General features: G+C 37.2%; 4 protein-coding genes across 6 annotated transcripts; all 4 read left to right on the forward strand.

The window, feature by feature from the left end:
• Nucleotides 1-962: 962 nt before the first annotated feature.
• On the forward strand, nucleotides 963-3,259 carry LOC113739732 (nudix hydrolase 17, mitochondrial). The gene is made up of 5 exons (XM_027267040.2): nucleotides 963-1,409; nucleotides 1,774-1,894; nucleotides 2,037-2,120; nucleotides 2,227-2,355; nucleotides 2,468-3,259. The coding sequence occupies exons 1-5, from the start codon at nucleotides 1,321-1,323 to the stop codon at nucleotides 2,816-2,818; spliced, it is 774 nt and encodes a 257-aa protein (XP_027122841.1). The 5' UTR covers nucleotides 963-1,320; the 3' UTR covers nucleotides 2,819-3,259.
• A 265-nt stretch (nucleotides 3,260-3,524) lies between these two features.
• On the forward strand, nucleotides 3,525-7,150 carry LOC113738415 (uncharacterized). The gene is made up of 8 exons (XM_027265605.2): nucleotides 3,525-4,983; nucleotides 5,078-5,249; nucleotides 5,349-5,544; nucleotides 6,032-6,102; nucleotides 6,193-6,270; nucleotides 6,502-6,589; nucleotides 6,700-6,755; nucleotides 6,866-7,150. The coding sequence occupies exons 1-8, from the start codon at nucleotides 4,918-4,920 to the stop codon at nucleotides 6,940-6,942; spliced, it is 804 nt and encodes a 267-aa protein (XP_027121406.1). The 5' UTR covers nucleotides 3,525-4,917; the 3' UTR covers nucleotides 6,943-7,150.
• A 140-nt stretch (nucleotides 7,151-7,290) lies between these two features.
• On the forward strand, nucleotides 7,291-12,823 carry LOC113738414 (uncharacterized). 2 transcript variants are annotated; one of them, XM_027265604.2, is made up of 11 exons: nucleotides 7,291-8,085; nucleotides 8,204-8,272; nucleotides 8,453-8,548; nucleotides 8,665-8,789; nucleotides 9,025-9,220; nucleotides 9,450-9,625; nucleotides 10,463-10,592; nucleotides 10,944-11,104; nucleotides 11,692-11,765; nucleotides 11,888-11,990; nucleotides 12,311-12,823. In XM_027265604.2, exons 1-11 carry the CDS (start codon nucleotides 7,792-7,794, stop codon nucleotides 12,540-12,542), a joined length of 1,656 nt encoding a protein of 551 aa, XP_027121405.1. In that variant the 5' UTR covers nucleotides 7,291-7,791; the 3' UTR covers nucleotides 12,543-12,823. The 2 variants fall into 2 exon arrangements, 1 of the variants encoding a protein (XP_027121405.1); XR_003460143.2 differs by lacking the exon at nucleotides 12,311-12,823 and having other exon boundaries at nucleotides 11,609-11,765; nucleotides 11,888-11,991.
• A 629-nt stretch (nucleotides 12,824-13,452) lies between these two features.
• LOC113738462 (protein ENHANCED DISEASE RESISTANCE 2-like) lies at nucleotides 13,453-18,062 on the forward strand. 2 transcript variants are annotated; one of them, XM_027265667.2, is made up of 3 exons: nucleotides 13,453-13,669; nucleotides 15,278-16,426; nucleotides 17,706-18,062. In XM_027265667.2, coding segments are annotated over exons 2-3 (1,134 nt in total). In that variant the 5' UTR covers nucleotides 13,453-13,669; nucleotides 15,278-15,293; the 3' UTR covers nucleotides 17,707-18,062. The 2 variants fall into 2 exon arrangements, with proteins under 2 accessions (XP_027121468.1, XP_027121467.1); XM_027265666.2 differs by lacking the exon at nucleotides 13,453-13,669 and adding an exon at nucleotides 13,701-13,955.
• The last annotated feature ends 683 nt before the right edge of the window (nucleotides 18,063-18,745 follow it).

Here is an 18,745-nt window from a genome sequence, read left to right on the forward strand (position 1 = left end):
GTTAAAACTCAAGTTTAAAATTTCACTGAGCAAATTTGAATAGCTAAACAAGTTTGAACTCATGCATATATATATATATATATATATATATATATATATATATATATATATATATGCAAAGTATTATTGAGAAAGTAAGAAAAATATTTACAACACCTAAAGTGCAAGACTCTTGTACATGCGTATATTTGATTCACATACTATAAGTGACATGTTCTTGCCAATTACAGATTGTACAGATCGAGAAAATTCATAGTCCCGTCGTTACATCTTGCATGGTGTTCACTAATGTAATGTATTGTTGCTTAATTTTTAAGAACTTGGCCCTTGTGTTGGAAGTAATTAGGTTTGAATCCCTCCTTCCAAATAAAGTGCTATTGGTAACTATTATAATGCCTAGATATTAGAACGAAGTGAATTTCTTCTCGTCCTAAAATTTTTCTTACTAAAGAGAAAAAGAACACTCGCATGCATAATATTCTCTCTCTCTCTCTTCCTCTTCTTCATTTTTCTTTTATAGTAAATAACTTGCACAATTTGAGACCTCACAAATTAGAAATTTTTGAGTTTAAATCCTCTTTTCTTTTCTATTCATTTCTTAAATCTCATTCCTTCCATACCGAAAGTAATTAGATTTTGTTTTAGATGATGTGCTACTTCATTTGCTTCTATGTAAATTCACTCAAAAAAAATATATATATATATATACACACATATATATATATATATATTGTACAACTAGGGCACCAATTTGATGGCCTAATCGAGCCATCCAAACTTCCTAACTTCGTACGGCATGGTAATATTTTATGGGCTAAAGTCTATGTAAAGATAGATGTCATATGTAAGAATTTTGGATCCACATAAGCGACACGACACGACACGGGACGTCCATAATGGGGCTGTCGAAATCGAAAGCGACGCAACCGCGTCGTACTATAAAATCACCTCACGCCTTCTTCCCAGAAAATACAACTAATCATTGACCATACTTTACATTAGGTGTAATTTTCTTTGCCCCTTTTCTCTATTAAAGGACTGGACAGCCCAACCATTTCTTATCCACAATCTAGTGATCTACCCTTTGCAAGAAATTGCAGCAACATTCACAAATCAAAATTCAAAGCCGGCAATTCAGTTGAGTTTGTTTGCCAGAGAATATTAGTTGTTTTAACGGTTTAACGGAAATTCAGCTCCTAAATATATCAGGTGCCTTGTTTCTTTGTCCCTTTCTTCTTTCGTGGGAAAGTAGGAAGATCCCTTTTCCTTGTAAGTAGTTCCTTGGGAGAAAAAACGAGATTTTTTGAGTATTCAATCATCATGCAAATCAAGAAGTTGGTTTCAATGCCTTCTCGCACTGGAAGAGACCTGCAAAGATATAATTTTGAGGGCTGTCGTCAAGTTGTTGGGTGTGTATTCATCCTTTTCCTTTTCTTTTGGTGTAATTTGAAGCTAAATCTTGCTGGGAAAATGGAAATGAAGAAAATTTTCATGTGGGATTTGAAATTTTGAGTGAAATATTTGTGGGATTTCATTTCTTGGAGTGGTTTATCCAAGGAATTGGGAAAGTTTTGGAATCTTCTTCGAAACCTTTCCCCTTTTTGAATTTTCTACGATCAAGTTGTTTTCAATTTTTTATGGCTGGAGAGGAAATTGATGGGAAAGGGGAGAAGGGAGACCTGATACTGTTTTAGTAATTCTTTTTTTTCAAAGTCTTGATTGTGATGTTTTTGTATTGTTTCTATAATCTTACTTTGATCTGATAACTTGCAGATGCATTCCATATAGATTCAGGAAAACTCACAGGGCTGCCCCTGTTCATGGGAAGTTAAGCAGTGAATTAGAATTCCTATTGATCAGCTCACAGAAGAGTCCAAGAATGATGTTTCCTAAGGTAAATTTTTTTAAGTGATGTGCATATGTGTAGTTCCACATGTTTATTGTTTTTTGGTTGTTGAATATGAGAAATGCAATTATTGAAACTTATGACTATTCGCTAGTTGACATTTTTGTTTTTTATGCTATTGAATTATCAGGGTGGTTGGGAGCTTGATGAAACCATTGAACAGGCTGCTATGCGAGAGACCATGGAAGAAGCTGGGGTACTTGGGCATGTTGAGGTGAGTGTTTGCAAGTATATATCTCTTGAATTGGGATCATGAATATCCGAATATGCATTGATTCATAAGCAAGTCTCTAATTTCTATGCATTACATGTTATTGCAGGATAATTTGGGAGTTTGGACATTCAAGAGCAAGAGCCAAGACGCATCCCACGAAGGTCATATGTTGGCTTTTCGGGTCACAGAGGAATTAGACTGCTGGCCTGAGAAAGATGTTCGTCAACGCATATGGGTAAGTTCAGAGAAGAGTTGTATTTCTATGTTTATTATGATGATTGAATGATAGGGTTGAATTTGGCAGGCTGAATCAGGTTTCTGATCTTGTGATTTATTTTGTGGTACAGCTGTCTGCTAATGAAGCAAGAATACTATGTGCTCATGAGTGGATGAAGGAGGCATTGGATTGCTTTCTTTCCAAACAGGAGAATGCAAGGGAAGAGCGGACTCCTAGTTTATCAGATCTATTGAGAAATGAAGAGCCAAAATTTGGCAGACCAGCTCTGAGTGGACAAAACGAGGACATTAATTGTTCCTTTGGTCAACTTACATTTCTTCAAGGAACGGAAGATGAATGCTGTATACGCATGATCTTTAACCTACCACTGCCACCTTGTTCTACTGAAGAATCAAGAATTGGTAGGATAGCGCAAATTGGAGATGAGGATGTTGATCGTGGCGTTACCTTGTTAGTCTAGTTAAAATCTAGGAGCCTGGATGCCTGATGCCAATTTATTAGGATTGGTTGAGAACTCTAGAATCCAAAATTGGCAGGGTGGCAGAAATTGAAGAATCTGTGTTAGTCAATGGAAACAATTCGGATTCGTGGCCTAAACAACCTCTTTAAGCATATCTCAGCTCCGATCTTTCAGCAGCTCAAGCTCTTTGGGATCAAGGTTAGAGATGACCATTGCCAATGTATGTACTACATGTTAAAAGGCACTAATGCGTACAAAGGCAGTCAAAGGGCACTTGTTCCACTTGTGTAGGACTTCGAAATTCTGAGCAACCACAAAGCTGAGTTGCTTAGAAATATCTAGCTAGTTCATAGAGAAGTAGGAGGAGGAGGAGGAGGATTTAGAGATGTACAAAGGTTCAAATCCATTCTTTTATTCATTCAAATTCATTCATTCTTTTAAGGTTGTCTCCTACGTACTAAGTTTGCTGATTACAATACATCTCTGTAAATCTCTGTACTTGTTATCGGATGTGACTGCAAAGCACACCAAGACTGAATGAGAACTTGATGTGTTTCTTTCATCGGTGGACTACAGATTCAACACCGTGTTAGCAACACCACCTTTAGATACAACCTGGTATTGTAGCTGAAACCTGCAAACAAGAAAAAACATCAACCTTGTCCAATCTGCTTAAATGACTGAGTTGCCATTTCTTAATGGTTAATCAGCTCCACCATCTTCCACTCACCATTTCCTAGTGGAGCTTGTCAAGCTTCTTCTGTTTCCTTTATTGAAGTTGACAAGTTCATATTGCCTTCGCTTCATATATATACTTTCCGAAGTATGTGATGCATACTGAGAGTTCATCATTCAAGACTGGAAGATAAAACCAAAATGCCTTTCCTGAAGTCTATTAGCCCTCGTGATCGTAAGTGATATCATCACGCTTATGTCCTCCTATAAGTGCTAGAAACTAAGCCCAACTCGCATTGAAGGTTTATCAGGAGTTTCTATTTTTTCTTTGATCCTTTTCTATCAATAGTTTTTGGTTTTGTTTTCAGCTTAGACATCTGAATGTAAATAAAGCAAAGATCTTGACTTTGGTCCATGCAATGGAAGGTAGTCAGTCACCTTGTGTCTTATCTCACCAAGTACATGAAATCTCTTGTTTATTTACCAAAATAAATAAACAAAGTCCCTTGTGTGAGTAATATCAATAGTGACTCAGACATTTGCAGGTTACACAAAGCTTGTGTTCCATCCCAGTCTCCATTAATGCCTTTATTTGGTTAGATTAATGCCTTCTATAATCTGCCAATCTTGAAATGCCAAAATCACAATATAGAAACGTAAAAGTTTCCAAAATTATAGTACAGGAACATAAAGTTGTTGCAGATACAAGTTGGCCTCTCAACGTGTGTTTGAATTTGTTGTCAATACAAGGGTTGTGTCGACAAAAATACCCGTAAGTGCTCGCTCCTGAGCAACCTATGATCATGGTTCAAAAGTCTTGGCTGAAAAAGAGATGACTCGGTCGAGTTATTACCGGAACGGACCTCTCCATTTTGATACCAGGACACGATGACTTAGAGATACATGAATCGCCGAGAAATCGGCTGAATCACCGAGAACTCGGTCGAGAAGTTTCCAATAAGGATAGTCTAGGTTGAGTCTACCCGAATCAAATCACAAATTTATATTTTACAGATTTTCTTTTGCTAATTTTTTATTATTTTTATTTAGCATATTTTTGAATATTATTCACAATTTTTAAAATATTAAATGCTTCAAAATTTGCGACTAACTGAGTCCGTGACCAATATGCCGAGATTAATATGAAACGGTTCGGACCGCAACCGTAACCGCGACTTTAAATCATGCCTATGATGGGGGCATGTAAGAATAAACGGCTGTATTCGTCTCAGGGCATGCAAGACCATATGTGGCTCGCTCCCGAGAACACAGTTCAAAATTTTGATATGTGTCACCAACGGCTACCTCCCTACCCCCAAACCAAATTAGCACGCATTTGCCGCTTCTGCCCTTAAACCTTAAAGCCCCCAAATTAAGAAGACACCAGCGTTTCACCATTGAACCTAATCCCCTCCTTCTCAAGGATGGGAAGGCTCCGAGCCAAAACTGATTATGAAAGCCTCAGAAAAGCTCGCATTTTGGAAAACCAGGTTCTTTATTTCTCCATCTTTTTAACCATTTTTCGAGTCGTCAGTTACTGAACTGATTTTAAGTTACTTCATTTCAATTCTTTGGTTTTAAAAGGCTCGGTTAGCTTCTTTGGGAGTTCAAAAAGCTGTATCAGAACTTCGATCCCTTACCTCCTCAGCAAAATCTGGGAAAAGAAAATGGCATAAAGTTGATTATTCCTCCACCCCTTTGCGCCGTTCGAATCGTCTCAAAGGGAAATCATGCATCTCGGAATTATCAGTTAAAGGTTTATATCAAGGAATATTAGGACTGTTTGTTTTGACTCTTGGATAATTGGATTGGATGTGTAATTTTACAATCTCGTGGGTTGGTTTTCAATTTTCAGGGGAAAGTGGGCTTTCCCAGCTTAGTGATGTTGAAGATGATGGTGAGAAGAAGAGGCCTGCAAATGCACCATTAATGAGGGTGAAAAGGGGTGAAATTGGGCGGCTTTCCCCGGATGCTTTGGCGCGGCGTTGCTCGAGTAAAGGGAGGGGAAGTTTGTATGATCCAACTTACGGTATTTGCTGCCATTTCTGCAGGTTAGCTAGTTGGTTCCTTTGTATAAATATTTAGTGTACTACTAAAAAGTGAAGAATATAGAAGGAAAAGAAAGTGCTGATCAAATGAAGATGATGATTGTCTAGATATGCTGTCTTGAACTGATTCAAGTATCTATTAAGTATCTATTCCTCGTATATTTTTGCCACAAACGAGCACCTGAGTGGCATGATCTATGTAGTCTCACATGAACTTAGCAACTATCCGATGAGTTGCCCCGTTTAAGCAGAAGATAGTGAAACTCAGCCCGATACTCCTCTAAGCTTAAGCTCTCTCTCCCTCTCATATTTCTCTCTATAGAGCTATTGGTGCTTTCAGTTGCTAACCTTGGCTAAGAATGTGGATTTATGCTTAATTATTTGGTTCTAAACATTACCACACTTCATTCTGGTTATATTCCAGTATTGGTATTATTTCCATCACATATAGAGCGATAAGCTATTTGCCACTGTCAAATAACAAATGCAGGCAAAAGAAATTGTGTGGTGAAGAAGATTGCAGAAGATGTGGTGATCTAGACATGGACCAGCCATGCATAGGTTAGTTGCTTGATGAAATACTAAGTGTTTTTGTATAATTAAGTTACTTTTGTAAAATTTGCCAAGTGAAAATCATTCATTCTGGTGCAGGGAAGACAGATTGCTCGGTTTGTCACTCGAGCAATGGTGTTCTCTGTCGAGCTTGTCTCAAGGTCAGATATGGTGAAGGTATGCTAATACACAAAGTAGAGCTGGAAATCTCAGCTTTGTAATTTGGAGATAACTAAATTGATTCAGGCTTCTTATGACCACCTTAATTGACACCTTTGACGAAGCATTTGGATGCTGATACATGCATAGTCATAGTTTACTTCTGTATCTTGCGTGGCATTAATCAAATATGACTTGGAGGGTGTTGTATTATTAGAACTGAAGCTCTAGTATCATGGTCTTTGCAAGAAATTGAGGATGTCAGAGCAAATCAAGAGTGGATGTGCCCTCACTGCGTTGAAGAAAAAGGAACTAAACCATATTGGATATGTAACAGGTACAGCAGGAGACTTCTGGCACGTGATTACATTGTATTTGCCATTGCAGCATGTATGTTGCTAAGCCATTGTGGACCTGAAATTCTCCTGATGTGTTCTTATGTTACAGCTCCTTTTGCTTGAAGAAGCGCAACATGGCACCAACTGGGATAGCTATTTTCAAAGGTTTGAACACAAGACTTTATTCTTGATCAGTGCTTTTGGCACCCAAACTTGTTACTGCATATAGTGATGCGGAAGTAATTTTTTGCCTTTTCTGCTGGATTAAAACATAGCAAGGGAGATGGGATATGAATCAGTGGCACATTACTTGATGGACAGACTTCGGAAAGCAGACAAACGAGGTGGATGAGAAGCTTCTCCTAGCCAAGAACTTCTTCTACCAGCCACATGTTGGGATCACTAGAGTTACATGGACAACTAGATCTTGTAAAGCCCTGCGTAAGGGCATGGAATGTAGTCTCTCATTTTGGTTCAGCTAAGTAGTCTTGGTAAATGCTTGACCGCTTGTAAATGAATTATTGTTCTCTTAAAAACTGAACGTGTTGATCCTTTCTGTCCTTGGATTTGCTCTAGCCATGCGTAACTTAAAAGTTTACAATTGCCCACTCCACCAGCTATTGCATGCTGGTCTGCAAAAACCCATGGATCGCTTCTAGAGAAGTAGATTGAGTAAAACGTCTAGGATGGCTACTCTCATCTTTAAGCATCGCACGGTGATCACTGTGTGTTCTGACTCCGAAGGTGGGCTCAGTAGGATCAAGAAAGAAAGCTGACTCCGAAGGTGGGCTCAGCAGGATCAAGAAAGAAAGATCCTATGGAAGGGATTAGAGTTGAATGAAGGTCATACATGCAAATACAGTTTCATTTTCACGATTTAGCTCTGAGGCACGAATTGGGAAGAATGGATCCCAAGAATTGTCTCAATCACATTTAGCTGTTTAAATGGTTGAAAATAATTCTAGGAATGTACTTACACGTAAAATTAGAGTTTTGTGGTCCACTCGCCCGATCTCCTCATTGATTGAGTAGGATGCAACTTCCTAAGAATCACGCCTTCAAGATAATTTTGCTTTGCATAACGCTGTGTAACTTGATATCTCATACTTAGTGTCTATCAAGAACCCTCCTAAAACCCACCTAAAATTTCCCCAAAACTCCAAAACGCAATCCCTCCTCTTCTCTCCCAAAAATCAATGCAATGCAATTGGCAGTAACTCCAAAACCCAATCCAACCAACAACACCTTTTCTAACCCGAGCTTTTATCCAAATTTCACTTCCCCCAAAACCCAATCCCTCAAATTGTCCTCCTCCTCTTCATCATCTAACGTTCCCATTAATCTATTCTACAGCTTCAGTCCCAGACGCCGTCGTTTAAGCCCTGTCATAGCCCGAGCTGCTGCCAAGACTCCCGATTACTACTCGGTTCTCAGCGTCAGTAAAAATGCTTCCTTGCAAGACATCAAAGCTGCCTATCGCAAACTCGCCCGCAAGGTTCAATCTTTTTTGCTTAATCTGTTTCTATTTATTTTTAATTTCTATATTAATAGTAAAAGTTTGCAATTTTAAATTGTTCGATTGTATTGCCTGAATTGTTGATCGGATAAAACAGTATCATCCTGATGTGAATAAAAAGCCAGGTGCTGAAGACAAGTTCAAAGAGATTAGTGCTGCTTATGAGGTGCGTCTGCTTCTGTTTTTGGAATATTCAGTTCAAAAGATTGTAGTGAATTTGCATTGAGGTCCGAGTATTTTGATTTGAACGTTTAACTAGCGCTGAAATGCTTACACCGGATTCTTCCGTTCTGCTGTCCAATTTAAGGGTTCTTTATGGGTGTTAAAATGTAGTTTCTATGTGTAGGTGTTATCAGATGATGAGAAAAGGTCTGCATATGATCGCTTTGGTGAGGCAGGTTTACGTGGAGATTTTGTTGGTTCCACTAGTGGTTCGCAAGGAGTAAGTTCCTGTTTTTATGTTGTTACATTGCTTTAGAACATTTACTTTTCTTGACATTGAAAGTGGGTTGTTTGGTCTTATATGGTTTATTAATAGTTGATTTTTTGGTTTTTTAGGTGGATCCTTTCGAAATCTTTTCTGAATATTTTGGTGAGTCGAGCAGTTTCTTCAGAGGAAGTGGTGAACCAGGGGGTTTCAATTTCAGTTTTAGAAGCAAGAGCCGTCAAGATCTTGACATTAGGTATCTTTCTGCCACTGTAAATTCTCTATGTTTGCTTTTGCCACCAGCCTTTATGATCTAGTTTTGGGGTTTATGGTTCTGATTTAATGTCTATTTCTAACTTATCAAAGCGATGTTGAAGGTAAATACTGTTTGCTGTAGATGATGCTTTCTTGTTCGGCAATGTCTATGTTGATTTAGTCTTTACTTAAAGAAGGAGAACTAAAATGTTGATTGCGTGACTTTTATATTGTAGATACGATCTGTATATGAGTTTTGAGGAATCAATTTTTGGAAGTCAGCGAGAAATCGAAGTACCTTCGTTAGAGACATGCAATGATTGCAGTGGTACAGGTGCAAAAACCAGCAATAGTATAAAAATATGCAATGCATGTGGAGGTAGAGGTGGAGTGGCTAAAACTCAACAAACACCTTTCGGAATAATGTCTCAGGTATTTTGTTCAAGTAATTGTTGTAATTGTGATGTATGCATTAGAGGATAAAAAGTCTTCTCTATCATTATTTCAACTGGTCAGTTTGTTTAGAACGTATCCTTTCAGTCTAATGGTTGTCATACATCTAAACTAAGTTCCAGCTAAGAAACACCATGCTTCTATTTGTAAAATTCCTGTTATCTTCAAGCCGTTTTTGACATGCTGTGGAAATATATGATATCTCTAGGTGTCTACATGTGCAAAATGTGGGGGTGTTGGTAAGATAATCACAGACCATTGTCTAACATGTGGTGGCAATGGTCGGATACAGTCAAAAAGAAGAATTAACATAGTGATTCCACCTGGTATTGATAATGGAGCAACAATGCAAGTTCAAGGAGAGGGAAATATTGACAACAAAAGGTATTTGCTTAAAATTTAGTTATATTTCCTGCTTATAAGATCTTGTAAAAGGTGCAAGCTTTTTTTTTTTTTGGGAATAAAGTTATACAGGATATAATATTGTGGAGCTGTACCTATTGTGGGGAGTTAGGAAATCTGAATTGTGCTTGGCATAGACATTGAGATTTTTTATATCAATGTACAAGCAAGAATTTTCTTCCTTGCTTTGTTTTGTAGATTGATTCAGGTTTTGTAGGAGGCCAGTGGTGATATCTTTTCATTTTTCTCGTTTACCTGAGGAAAATAGGGGATGTTTGAGTTTTTGTGCTGTTTCTGTTTCTAAAAGACTATCTAAAGGACTTTATATCGTTCTCTCTTTATCCAGTTTGGTGTCAGGGAACAGGATGCAAAAAGAATTACACAACTTAACTCCTTAACTAGCCATTATGAATTTCTTCATATAAGGTTTTGACTTTCCCTAGCCATTACGATTTATTTTTTCACCACTGTTCTTTTAAAATTTTAACTTCTTTCTCAGCCGACTCTATTTCCTGCCTGTTTTGTTTTGTGGCACTAGTGAACTTGACATTAGGTTTTGTGTCGGGGAAGGGGATTTAGAGACTCAAAAGAGTTACACTTCTTAGCTCCTCAACTAGCTATTGTGAATTTCTTTGTGTGATTTATTTAAGGTTCTGACTTTCCTTAGCCATTATGATTAATTTTTTTCACCACTGTGTTTTTAAAAAATTTAGCTGGTTTCACAGTCGACTCTATTTCCTGCCTGTTTTGTCTTGTTGCACTAGTGAACTTGAAGTTTGTAGTTGTCTTTTAAACAAAAGCTTATTTTGGTTAATCTAGGGGCATAGCTGGTGACCTCTTCATTGTTCTCCATATAGAAGAAAAGCACGGGATTCAGAGGGACGGTCTCAATTTGTACTCAAAAGTCAAAGTTGATTTTACTGAAGCCATTCTGGGTACCGTTGTCAAGGTAAATCACTGTAATTTTGGCACCAAAGCTGGATGGAATCCATAATACTTCTTTCTGAAATCTGTCTCATGCGATTCAATGCAAAAATGTTTCTGGTTACAACCATAGCTATAATTTTAGGCAAAGTTTGCCATATGGTACTGGTGAACTTTGACTGTGGAAATGTCATCTTCTTTCTTAGATGGTGTGTATAGCAACTTTTCTTTTGCCCTTCAGTTAGCTAGTTCTTTGCAGAATACACTTCAGCAGAGAGAGAACTCTTTGCGCCTTTAGAAAATGCATAGTATTCTTTGAATATTTACAATTATATTTACAATTATAGTTACAATTATATGATACTTTGTTGAGCAGGTCAAAACAGTGGAGGGTGTCAGAGATCTTCACATCCCTCCTGGAATTCAGCCTGGGGATACAATAAAGATGCGATCCATGGGAGTTCCGCATATAAATAAGCCCTCTGTACGAGGCGATCATTGCTTCGCTGTAAATATTCAGATCCCGAAAGATATCAGGTGTGTCTCTCATTGCATTTTTACTAGTTTTAAACATATACACCCTTGGTTTTCTCGGTCCTAGATGTTACAATTGGCCTGTGTTTTGCGTTAACTACTTGTTCAGGATTGTTTTTTTTTTCCCTTTTGTAGGGCTATGGCTTTGATTACATGAAAATTTTCATCGTTATAATAGATTCTGAGTACATTAAAATTTCCTTTAACATCCATCAATCAGTACGGAAGTAAGAGGAGCTACTTTAAAAGCTTAAAACTTCTGAGGATATTCGCTTCTCAATGGCACAGTAATATAGGATTCTTGATTTATTTTTCTCCTTGATACAAAGAGAAAAAGCGACTTCAATTTTGGTTTATGATCTCCTTGATTCCTTATTCTTTGGCCTTGCTTCATATGATCAAGTGGAATTGTTGGTCATTTGTTTTAAAGAATCTTGTTAAGCATAATTTAATGAATAATCCAAGTTGTTTTGCTACTAAAAACTGTGGTCTTTGCGTTTTTGTTAGATTGTTCGGTATGCGCCATTGGATATTTGTCTTGACTACTACAAGGTTATTCTGTATTTAACATGCTTCCATGATGACACTAGTGATGCAGAACGCTCACTAGTTGAAGAGTTGGCTTTGCTGAGGCAAACATCCAGGGACAGCATTTCATCCAGTGGTAAATTTGCTCTCCCTTTGATTCTCTTTGGTAAATGAACCAGATTTAGAACTCTTGTCTCTGTTTGTCTTTAGTTTAATTACTCTACTCCAGTGATTAATTTTGTTTCATTAACTAATCAGAGATACCTGGAGGTGATGATCATGACCAGCATACAAAGCCTGCTTTAGATCATCGGGGCAAAAGTATGGCCTATCTGTGGAAGTCAATTAAGGACTTTTTGGGGTATGAATTATATTGCACTTATGTTAGGCAAAAGTATATCATTATTTTTTTACATGAGCATATCTGGACAAACGGGTAGATTAAACTCTGAATGTTTTATCCTTAGTAGAGTGCAAGTAGCTTGATTTATTGCCATGTTTTTGAACTTGTGTCTCGCATGTTGTCATTAAGCATTATCAGTTGAATTCTGAATAAGAAGTCACATCTGCAGTGCATATATATGGATTACAATTTTTTCTTTTTCTTTTTTTTCCCCCCTGAGCAGAATGTATAACAGGATTGCACTTGTTTCTGATCAGCCTCACGCTTAATTTTTGTAGGAAAAAGCAATCTGGTAAAAGATTCGCATCGGTTGGCATGGAAGCACCAGTTTCATGGAGAGTTACTAGTCCCCTGCCACGTTGTTCACTCATGATTTACTCTCCTGCAATTTTCATCATGACACTTGTGTTCACCTTGGTGGGAAGAACAGCCTACTGTAAATTATTTAGACAAAAGCCAAAAACCAAAAGTACTTCCCCGCACCCTGAAAGAACACAAGGCCAGCGCTAGTTGCATTTGCCATTTCTTGCAGTTTGTACCGAACTTGTATTAAAAGCATTAGTAGTGGGGCGACTTGTGCAATTCAACTATTTTTTTTTTCTGTTACTCAGAAGATGCTTTAGAGTGTAGATGACTATTGACTTGACTTATTGGGTATAGCCAAGTTTTGGGTCAGGTTGGCGCACCTTGCAGGCATTATACCTCGTTGAAATGTTGTCTCTTTTGATCAGCAAACTTGTCTATAATGCAGTAATGTATAGATTATCTATGAGATGCGGATTTTGATTGCACATGAGTTGTGGGCCGGTGTTCCATAATTGATTAATTGTATTGGTGAATGGAAAGGGACTCGAGATTATCAAAATATATAGAAAGGGACTTGAGAGCAATATAATACTTATTTAAATGAATGGAGGGTTAAATGTGTTTTTATTTATTTTTTTTTTGTCGATACGATAGAATTCCGATAACCTGAGCTAGCTTATTTCAGGGGGAGGAGGAGAGGACTCGATGTGAGTAGAAACTCCTTCGAAACTGATCAATGTAAACCGTCACATATTGTGATAAATTTTGTGGAAGTCAAGATTCGAACCTTGACCTCTCGCATCACCAAGTCTAAGAAGGCTTGGGATAACCACTCGGCGTCCAGTGGCGGATTAAATGTGTTAGGTTTCATCAGTAGTGGTCGATTACTGTTTGTCCACTGGAAAATGAATTGCAACCATTGGAAATCTGAGGGAGTTGAAAAGAGCAAAAGAAGAGGAAGAGGGGCAGTTTAGAGGAAGATTGTAATGGAAAAGAATAGAAAGAAATGCAAGGGGAAGGAAATAAACATATTAAAACTATCAGGACTGCTACAGTAATTAGAAATTTCACCCCCCGAAAAAAATTAAAATCTTGAAAGTAGAGGAAGCCCACCATCTTCACCTTGCCTTACCTTCCTGTTTCGATCATTATCCAACGAATCAGGAGGCATCTGACAGTAATATAAGAAACAACATACCGGTAAAGAAATTAAAGACCGCGTTAACAAGAAAACTCCATTTTCCATAGATATTTCCACAAAATCGCATCTTTAAAACCCCCCAATCTTTTAATACAAAACACTTCCAATCCAGATTTGCGGACGTAACGAGGTACTGCAATTTCCCAGAACTTTCTTTTTGCTCTCTTAATTTTTCGCTGGATTTTCTTGTTTTCTTTTACTGTTCAAGGACTTTTATGGAATTATGCATTTTTTTTTGTGTTGTTAGTTCAATGTGATGCTGTTTCTTGCCTCGATTTTGCAACCCGGATAAGAGACGTTGAAAATATTCTTTGGGTTTTGTTTAACATGGAATTTTTCAGCTCAAAGAATCAATTTTTCTCCGTCCTTTCTTTCCTATTTTTCGTGTTAATTGTATTTCATTGAATCATAATGAGGTGAGCAAACGGATGTTTTTTCTGGGTTTCACTGATAATCTTTTATTCTTTTGCTTTTGAGTATTGATCATACATATATGTAAATTGCATGTACCTCTTTGATTTTCATAGACTAATCATAAAAATTGCTTCTCTTTTGTCTTCAGAATTTGCCTCCTTTGATTTTCTGGTGATTAGGCTCATATTGATGGCGTAGGTTTCTTAAGTCTGTTTATCTGAAAAACAGGCACATTAACCATCTGGTGATTAAGCTTAGGATACATCTGCAAATAACCTGTAAATATGCGTCTATTGCATATACTTCTACACAAGTGTTTTGCAGCTAGAAATAAACCTTTTTCATCAGGAAATGGTTAGCATTTTATGGTGCCTTATTTCAGTTTCAGAACTTATATTTTTGTAAAAGCCGTAGGGTATGGCATTTGTATGTGAAATATCTGAGTTGAAGTTAATGTTGCATGCAAATTGATGAGCTTCTATCCTTCTAATTATCAATTTATGGAGTACTTATGGGACGCTGAGTTGCTATATAGAAGGAAAAAAAGGAATGTACATGCTGACCTTATTAAAAATGTGGGTTTGCTCATAATAGAAGAAAAAAGAATCTTTATCCAAAATTAAGGAAAGAAAAAGGGAAAAAAAAGAAGAAGAAACATTGGTGTAGAGGCTTTTAGATTTTGCAACCACATTGGGGATTGCTAGCTATCATTATTAATTACTAGTTATCTAACTTAGCATCTGGTATAATTTTTGGAGATTAATAGTTGACATTCTAAGACGTCCATATTTGCACAGAAAGTAAACGGCTTTTGAATTCTCTTAGGTACTGAATGATGAGTGAGCATTTTTGCCACTTGGTAAAAAACTGTTGATTTTTTTTTTTAAAATCTAAATGGTGTTAGCATTGAGATTTATGGTTGTATTTTCAAGAGATGGAGGAATTTTTCAGGGTCTAAACTATTGTCTATTAACAATCAGAAACTATTCTATTATATTTTTTATTATGTGTGGTTCATTGAAAGATTATGATGTAAATGCTCTCCCAATACTTGGAAAATTTTTAGCTACATGTGAAATGAGACAAACTTGTTACAGAGTAAAAATGTCCTGCTAAAGAGTGGCTCATTTCAAAGCATGTGGCTTACCGCCTAACGTCCCCTTCAGTGTTTAATTTGGATTATTTTTGCAGTAAATTTTTACCTTTTTTAGGTGTCACTAATTCCTGTAAGTTCAGCATGTTGACTCTGTTCTTAATTGATACAAATGTTGAAGATCAAAGACAATTACAATCCCCTTATCATGTGCTTAATTTTTCTGAGCAGATTATTTTCTTTTCTCATGGCCAATCTTGACGGAAATGATGAGCCTGCATGGCTAGAGAGAGTTAGATCAGAAGGTGCTGTCCCACTCTGTGATCCAGATAACTGTTCTAATGGATGGGCTTCTCCACTGGGTGATTCTTTTAAGGTAAGGGGACCAGATTATTTTACAACGAGGGTTAAAGTGCCTGCTGGTGAATACCTTCTGAAGCCACTAGGTTTTGATTGGGTTAAAGGTCCTACAAAACTTTCGGAGCTTTTAAACAATCCAAATCATCGTGTTAGGAAAGTGCTACAGGAGGAATTTCCAGCAGGTGGTGAACCATTTGTCTGGGCCTTCAACCTGCAGGTCCCAAGCAAGGAAAATTTTAGTGCTATTGCGTATTTTGTCTCTATGAGTTCTTTTCCAGAGGGATCTTTAGTGGACCAGTTCTTGAAAGGGGATAATAATTTTAGGATTTCTAGGTTAAAGATGATTGCAAATATTGTTAAAGGACCTTGGATAGTTAAAAAAGCAGTTGGTGAGCAGGCTATATGCATAATTGGCAGGGCACTTTCTTGCAAGTATAGCCAAGGAGATAATTTTATAGAAGTTGATATAGATATTGCATCTTCAATGGTAGCAAATGCAATTGTTCATCTGGCTTTTGGCTACATAACAACTCTCACCGTTGATTTGGCTTTTCTCATTGAGAGTCAGACCGAGTCAGAGCTTCCTGAACGAATCTTAGGGGCTTTTAGATTTTCTGAGTTGAACCCAGCTTCAGCAAGGCCTATTGAAATGCTTTCTTATGGCAGCCTGGGTATGCAGTCTTCTCTATCGATGCGATTATGGAAGTCTATTGGGAGCTTTATTCTTCCAGGCACTCAAGAAAATAGTTCTGGTTCTGGTTCTGGTTCTTTGCATACCAACGGTATTATTGATGATCAAACTAAAGAGGACAAAGAAAGTAGCTCTGATTCTGGTTCTTCACATGTCAATGAGAAAAGTAAAGAGGAAACAAGTAAATGCACCCAAGAAAATAGCTCTGATTCTGGTTCTTTGCATGCCAAGGGGATTATTGATGATGAAACTAAAGAGGACACAGAAAGTAGCTCTGATTCTGGTTCTTCACGTGTCAATGAAAAAAGTAAAGCGGATACAATTAAATGGTAAGTTTTCTGAAGCATAAACTTTGCATCAAAGACCTTGTATAGAATTAGCTAGTCCCTCACCTCTTCAGTCTTAACTCATGAAGCTCTGCAGCTGTGGCATTATTCCAATCTCTGGTACCCATGATAGGTCACAAATAGTCTGTGGTGGTTTTTTTTCCTTTAAACATTTGAAATGTCTCCATTCATTAAGATGTTTTGAAAGTTAACATAGAATGATTTAGGAATTTTAGTACATAAAAGTTGTACTGAAAGTATACGATTGAAATCTGATTTATGATATGTGGAAGAGTTGGTAGATTTGGGCACAAGAAGGCAATTGTGATTCAACCGAAATGAATCGTTATAGAAAGCCCTATTGGAGTAAGCGAAGCCTACTTCTTCACTCCTCCTTATTTACGCTTGTACCTCTCCCCTAGAGCCATATCTTCTGGTTCTGGTATTGGCAACATGATGTCTAGGGAAGAAGCTGGAATGGTTCATATTTTTGCTGTTTGCTGCATCATAAATAAGCCTAAAGTGTTGCCAGTTCCTGCTGGATCTGCTTTCTTACTTTTAAAGATTTTACTGTATCCCAGTTTATACCGTGTGCATAGTGCAAAATGATTTTGATTTGATTCCCTGGCTTTCCTTGTGATACAAAGAACTGTATATTTTCATTTTTTAATCTCCTCTTCACTTTGGCAAATCTGCTTTTTCACCTCTACTTTGTTTCTGGAATATGTTATGCTGCTGTTTGCTTTTACCTTGCATTCGTATTACTGTAGTCATTGATGCCCCATTTGCATTCCTGCTTTCCTATTAGCTCTCTTTTTCCTTTGCAATTTACTTTGTTTTTCTGAGGGTGGATGTGAAACCATTTCGATTTGAATAATGTTGGACATAATATTTTTCTTTGACAAGAGAACGCTTACAAGTTGAAACATGCAAATCGTGTTTGGAAAAACAAGAGGGCTAGGTGGAACCGAAATATGTTAGCTTGTAAATTGCGGTTTGAGTATATTTCTGTTAAACATGTCATGAAGTAGCCTCATCTTGTAGTTGATATGCCAGTTTTATTTATTTACTTATTTTAACCTTTGAATTTTGTTGTTTTCGAGGAACCTTTGAAATGTTTGTTACATCATTATGGTTGGACGAGTATTAGACATAAGATTACTACCTAAGGCTCTCAAACGGTGAAGAACGTATGAGGCTCTCAGATGGTGAAGAAAAATATAGACTTCTTGTGTTTTATTACTGCATTATGAGATTTCTCTCTTTTACTTGAACTTTGCAGATATGCTGAGTACCAGGCTGACATCTAATGAAGAATTAATGGGCATTTGGCTTCTCCATGGCTGCTCCTGCTACCTACTGACTAACTCCGTCTTATCAATTTAATGAGGGAAGTTCTGGCGGCATTAAAATCTATTGGTCTGTTGTCAAAATCGGGTCTTGTAGCTACCTGTGCACAATCAGATTGTTTTGCTTTATACATAATGCTAAGCTCTGTAAATAGTTACAGTATTAACATTGCATTCTTTATTGTTTCTGACTGCCAACAAATGCCCCCTTCCCTAACCTCCCTTTCAATGTATTTGCAATGGTATGACAATGTATTTGGGCGAGTGGTATCACAATGTATTTGCAGTCATATTGTCGTAGAATTAGTGAAAGGAGACAGTCCCTCAAAACTTTGATGGATCATTACATAATATATAATGTGTTAAGACTGGTTTATTTGTTTTACTTTAAAGAGGGTTTTACTTTAAGACTGGTTCATTTCACCGGGAATGTCATTATTTGGCAGCGCAAGGCATTTCCTCAATCGCAAATTGGTGGAATATACGGCCCAGGCCAAGCAAAACCAAAAAGTCACCAGAGTTGGACAAAAAGAAGTAAACCAATTTCTCTTGGGCATTGGATGGAATAGTAAACGATCTTCTTGAATTGCTATTTTTAAGAGTTTTTATTAAAATATAGATATATATTTTAGCGATTTGATATATATGAAATAAAAAGATGATTGATAAATACATTTACGGAAAAATAATATGACATTGAATTCAGCTGTGTCATGGGCACAAATAACATGGTTCCAACATTTCTTGCGGTCTTCCAAGAAGTGAATGAAACCCTGTATCAAAGAACTATGAATTTTCTTTAACTGATTCAACTTTGTGATACAGGTTCTTCCTATTTTGAGTTTTCAGAGAGTCACGGTGTATCTTGCAAATTATCACAGGAAAACCAATCCGATGATGGTTGAAATCTATGGATCTGCAGTACTAAAACTCTTCCACTCCTAAATGTGTCTTGATCACCATAAGCAGTCCA

The sequence above is a fragment of the Coffea arabica genome, chromosome 4c (assembly GCF_036785885.1).
Source record: "Coffea arabica cultivar ET-39 chromosome 4c, Coffea Arabica ET-39 HiFi, whole genome shotgun sequence".
NCBI classification, from domain to species: Eukaryota; Viridiplantae; Streptophyta; class Magnoliopsida; order Gentianales; family Rubiaceae; genus Coffea; species Coffea arabica.

What these genes read in the sequence shown, in the direction of transcription:
- LOC113739732 (XM_027267040.2), top strand. Translation starts at nt 1,321, where the DNA reads ATGCAAATCAAGAAGTTGGTTTCAATGCCTTCTCGCACTGGAAGAGAC. An exon ending in GGGTACTTGGGCATGTTGAG is followed by an intron (nt 2,121 to 2,226) that starts GTGAGTGTTTGC and finishes ATGTTATTGCAG; the next exon opens with GATAATTTGGGAGTTTGGAC. An exon ending in ATGTTCGTCAACGCATATGG is followed by an intron (nt 2,356 to 2,467) that starts GTAAGTTCAGAG and finishes TTTGTGGTACAG; the next exon opens with CTGTCTGCTAATGAAGCAAG.
- LOC113738415 (XM_027265605.2), top strand. Translation starts at nt 4,918, where the DNA reads ATGGGAAGGCTCCGAGCCAAAACTGATTATGAAAGCCTCAGAAAAGCT. An exon ending in CTCGCATTTTGGAAAACCAG is followed by an intron (nt 4,984 to 5,077) that starts GTTCTTTATTTC and finishes TGGTTTTAAAAG; the next exon opens with GCTCGGTTAGCTTCTTTGGG. An exon ending in ATTTGCTGCCATTTCTGCAG is followed by an intron (nt 5,545 to 6,031) that starts GTTAGCTAGTTG and finishes TAACAAATGCAG; the next exon opens with GCAAAAGAAATTGTGTGGTG.
- LOC113738414 (XM_027265604.2), top strand. Translation starts at nt 7,792, where the DNA reads ATGCAATTGGCAGTAACTCCAAAACCCAATCCAACCAACAACACCTTT. An exon ending in ATCGCAAACTCGCCCGCAAG is followed by an intron (nt 8,086 to 8,203) that starts GTTCAATCTTTT and finishes CGGATAAAACAG; the next exon opens with TATCATCCTGATGTGAATAA. An exon ending in CAGATCCCGAAAGATATCAG is followed by an intron (nt 11,105 to 11,691) that starts GTGTGTCTCTCA and finishes TGATGACACTAG; the next exon opens with TGATGCAGAACGCTCACTAG.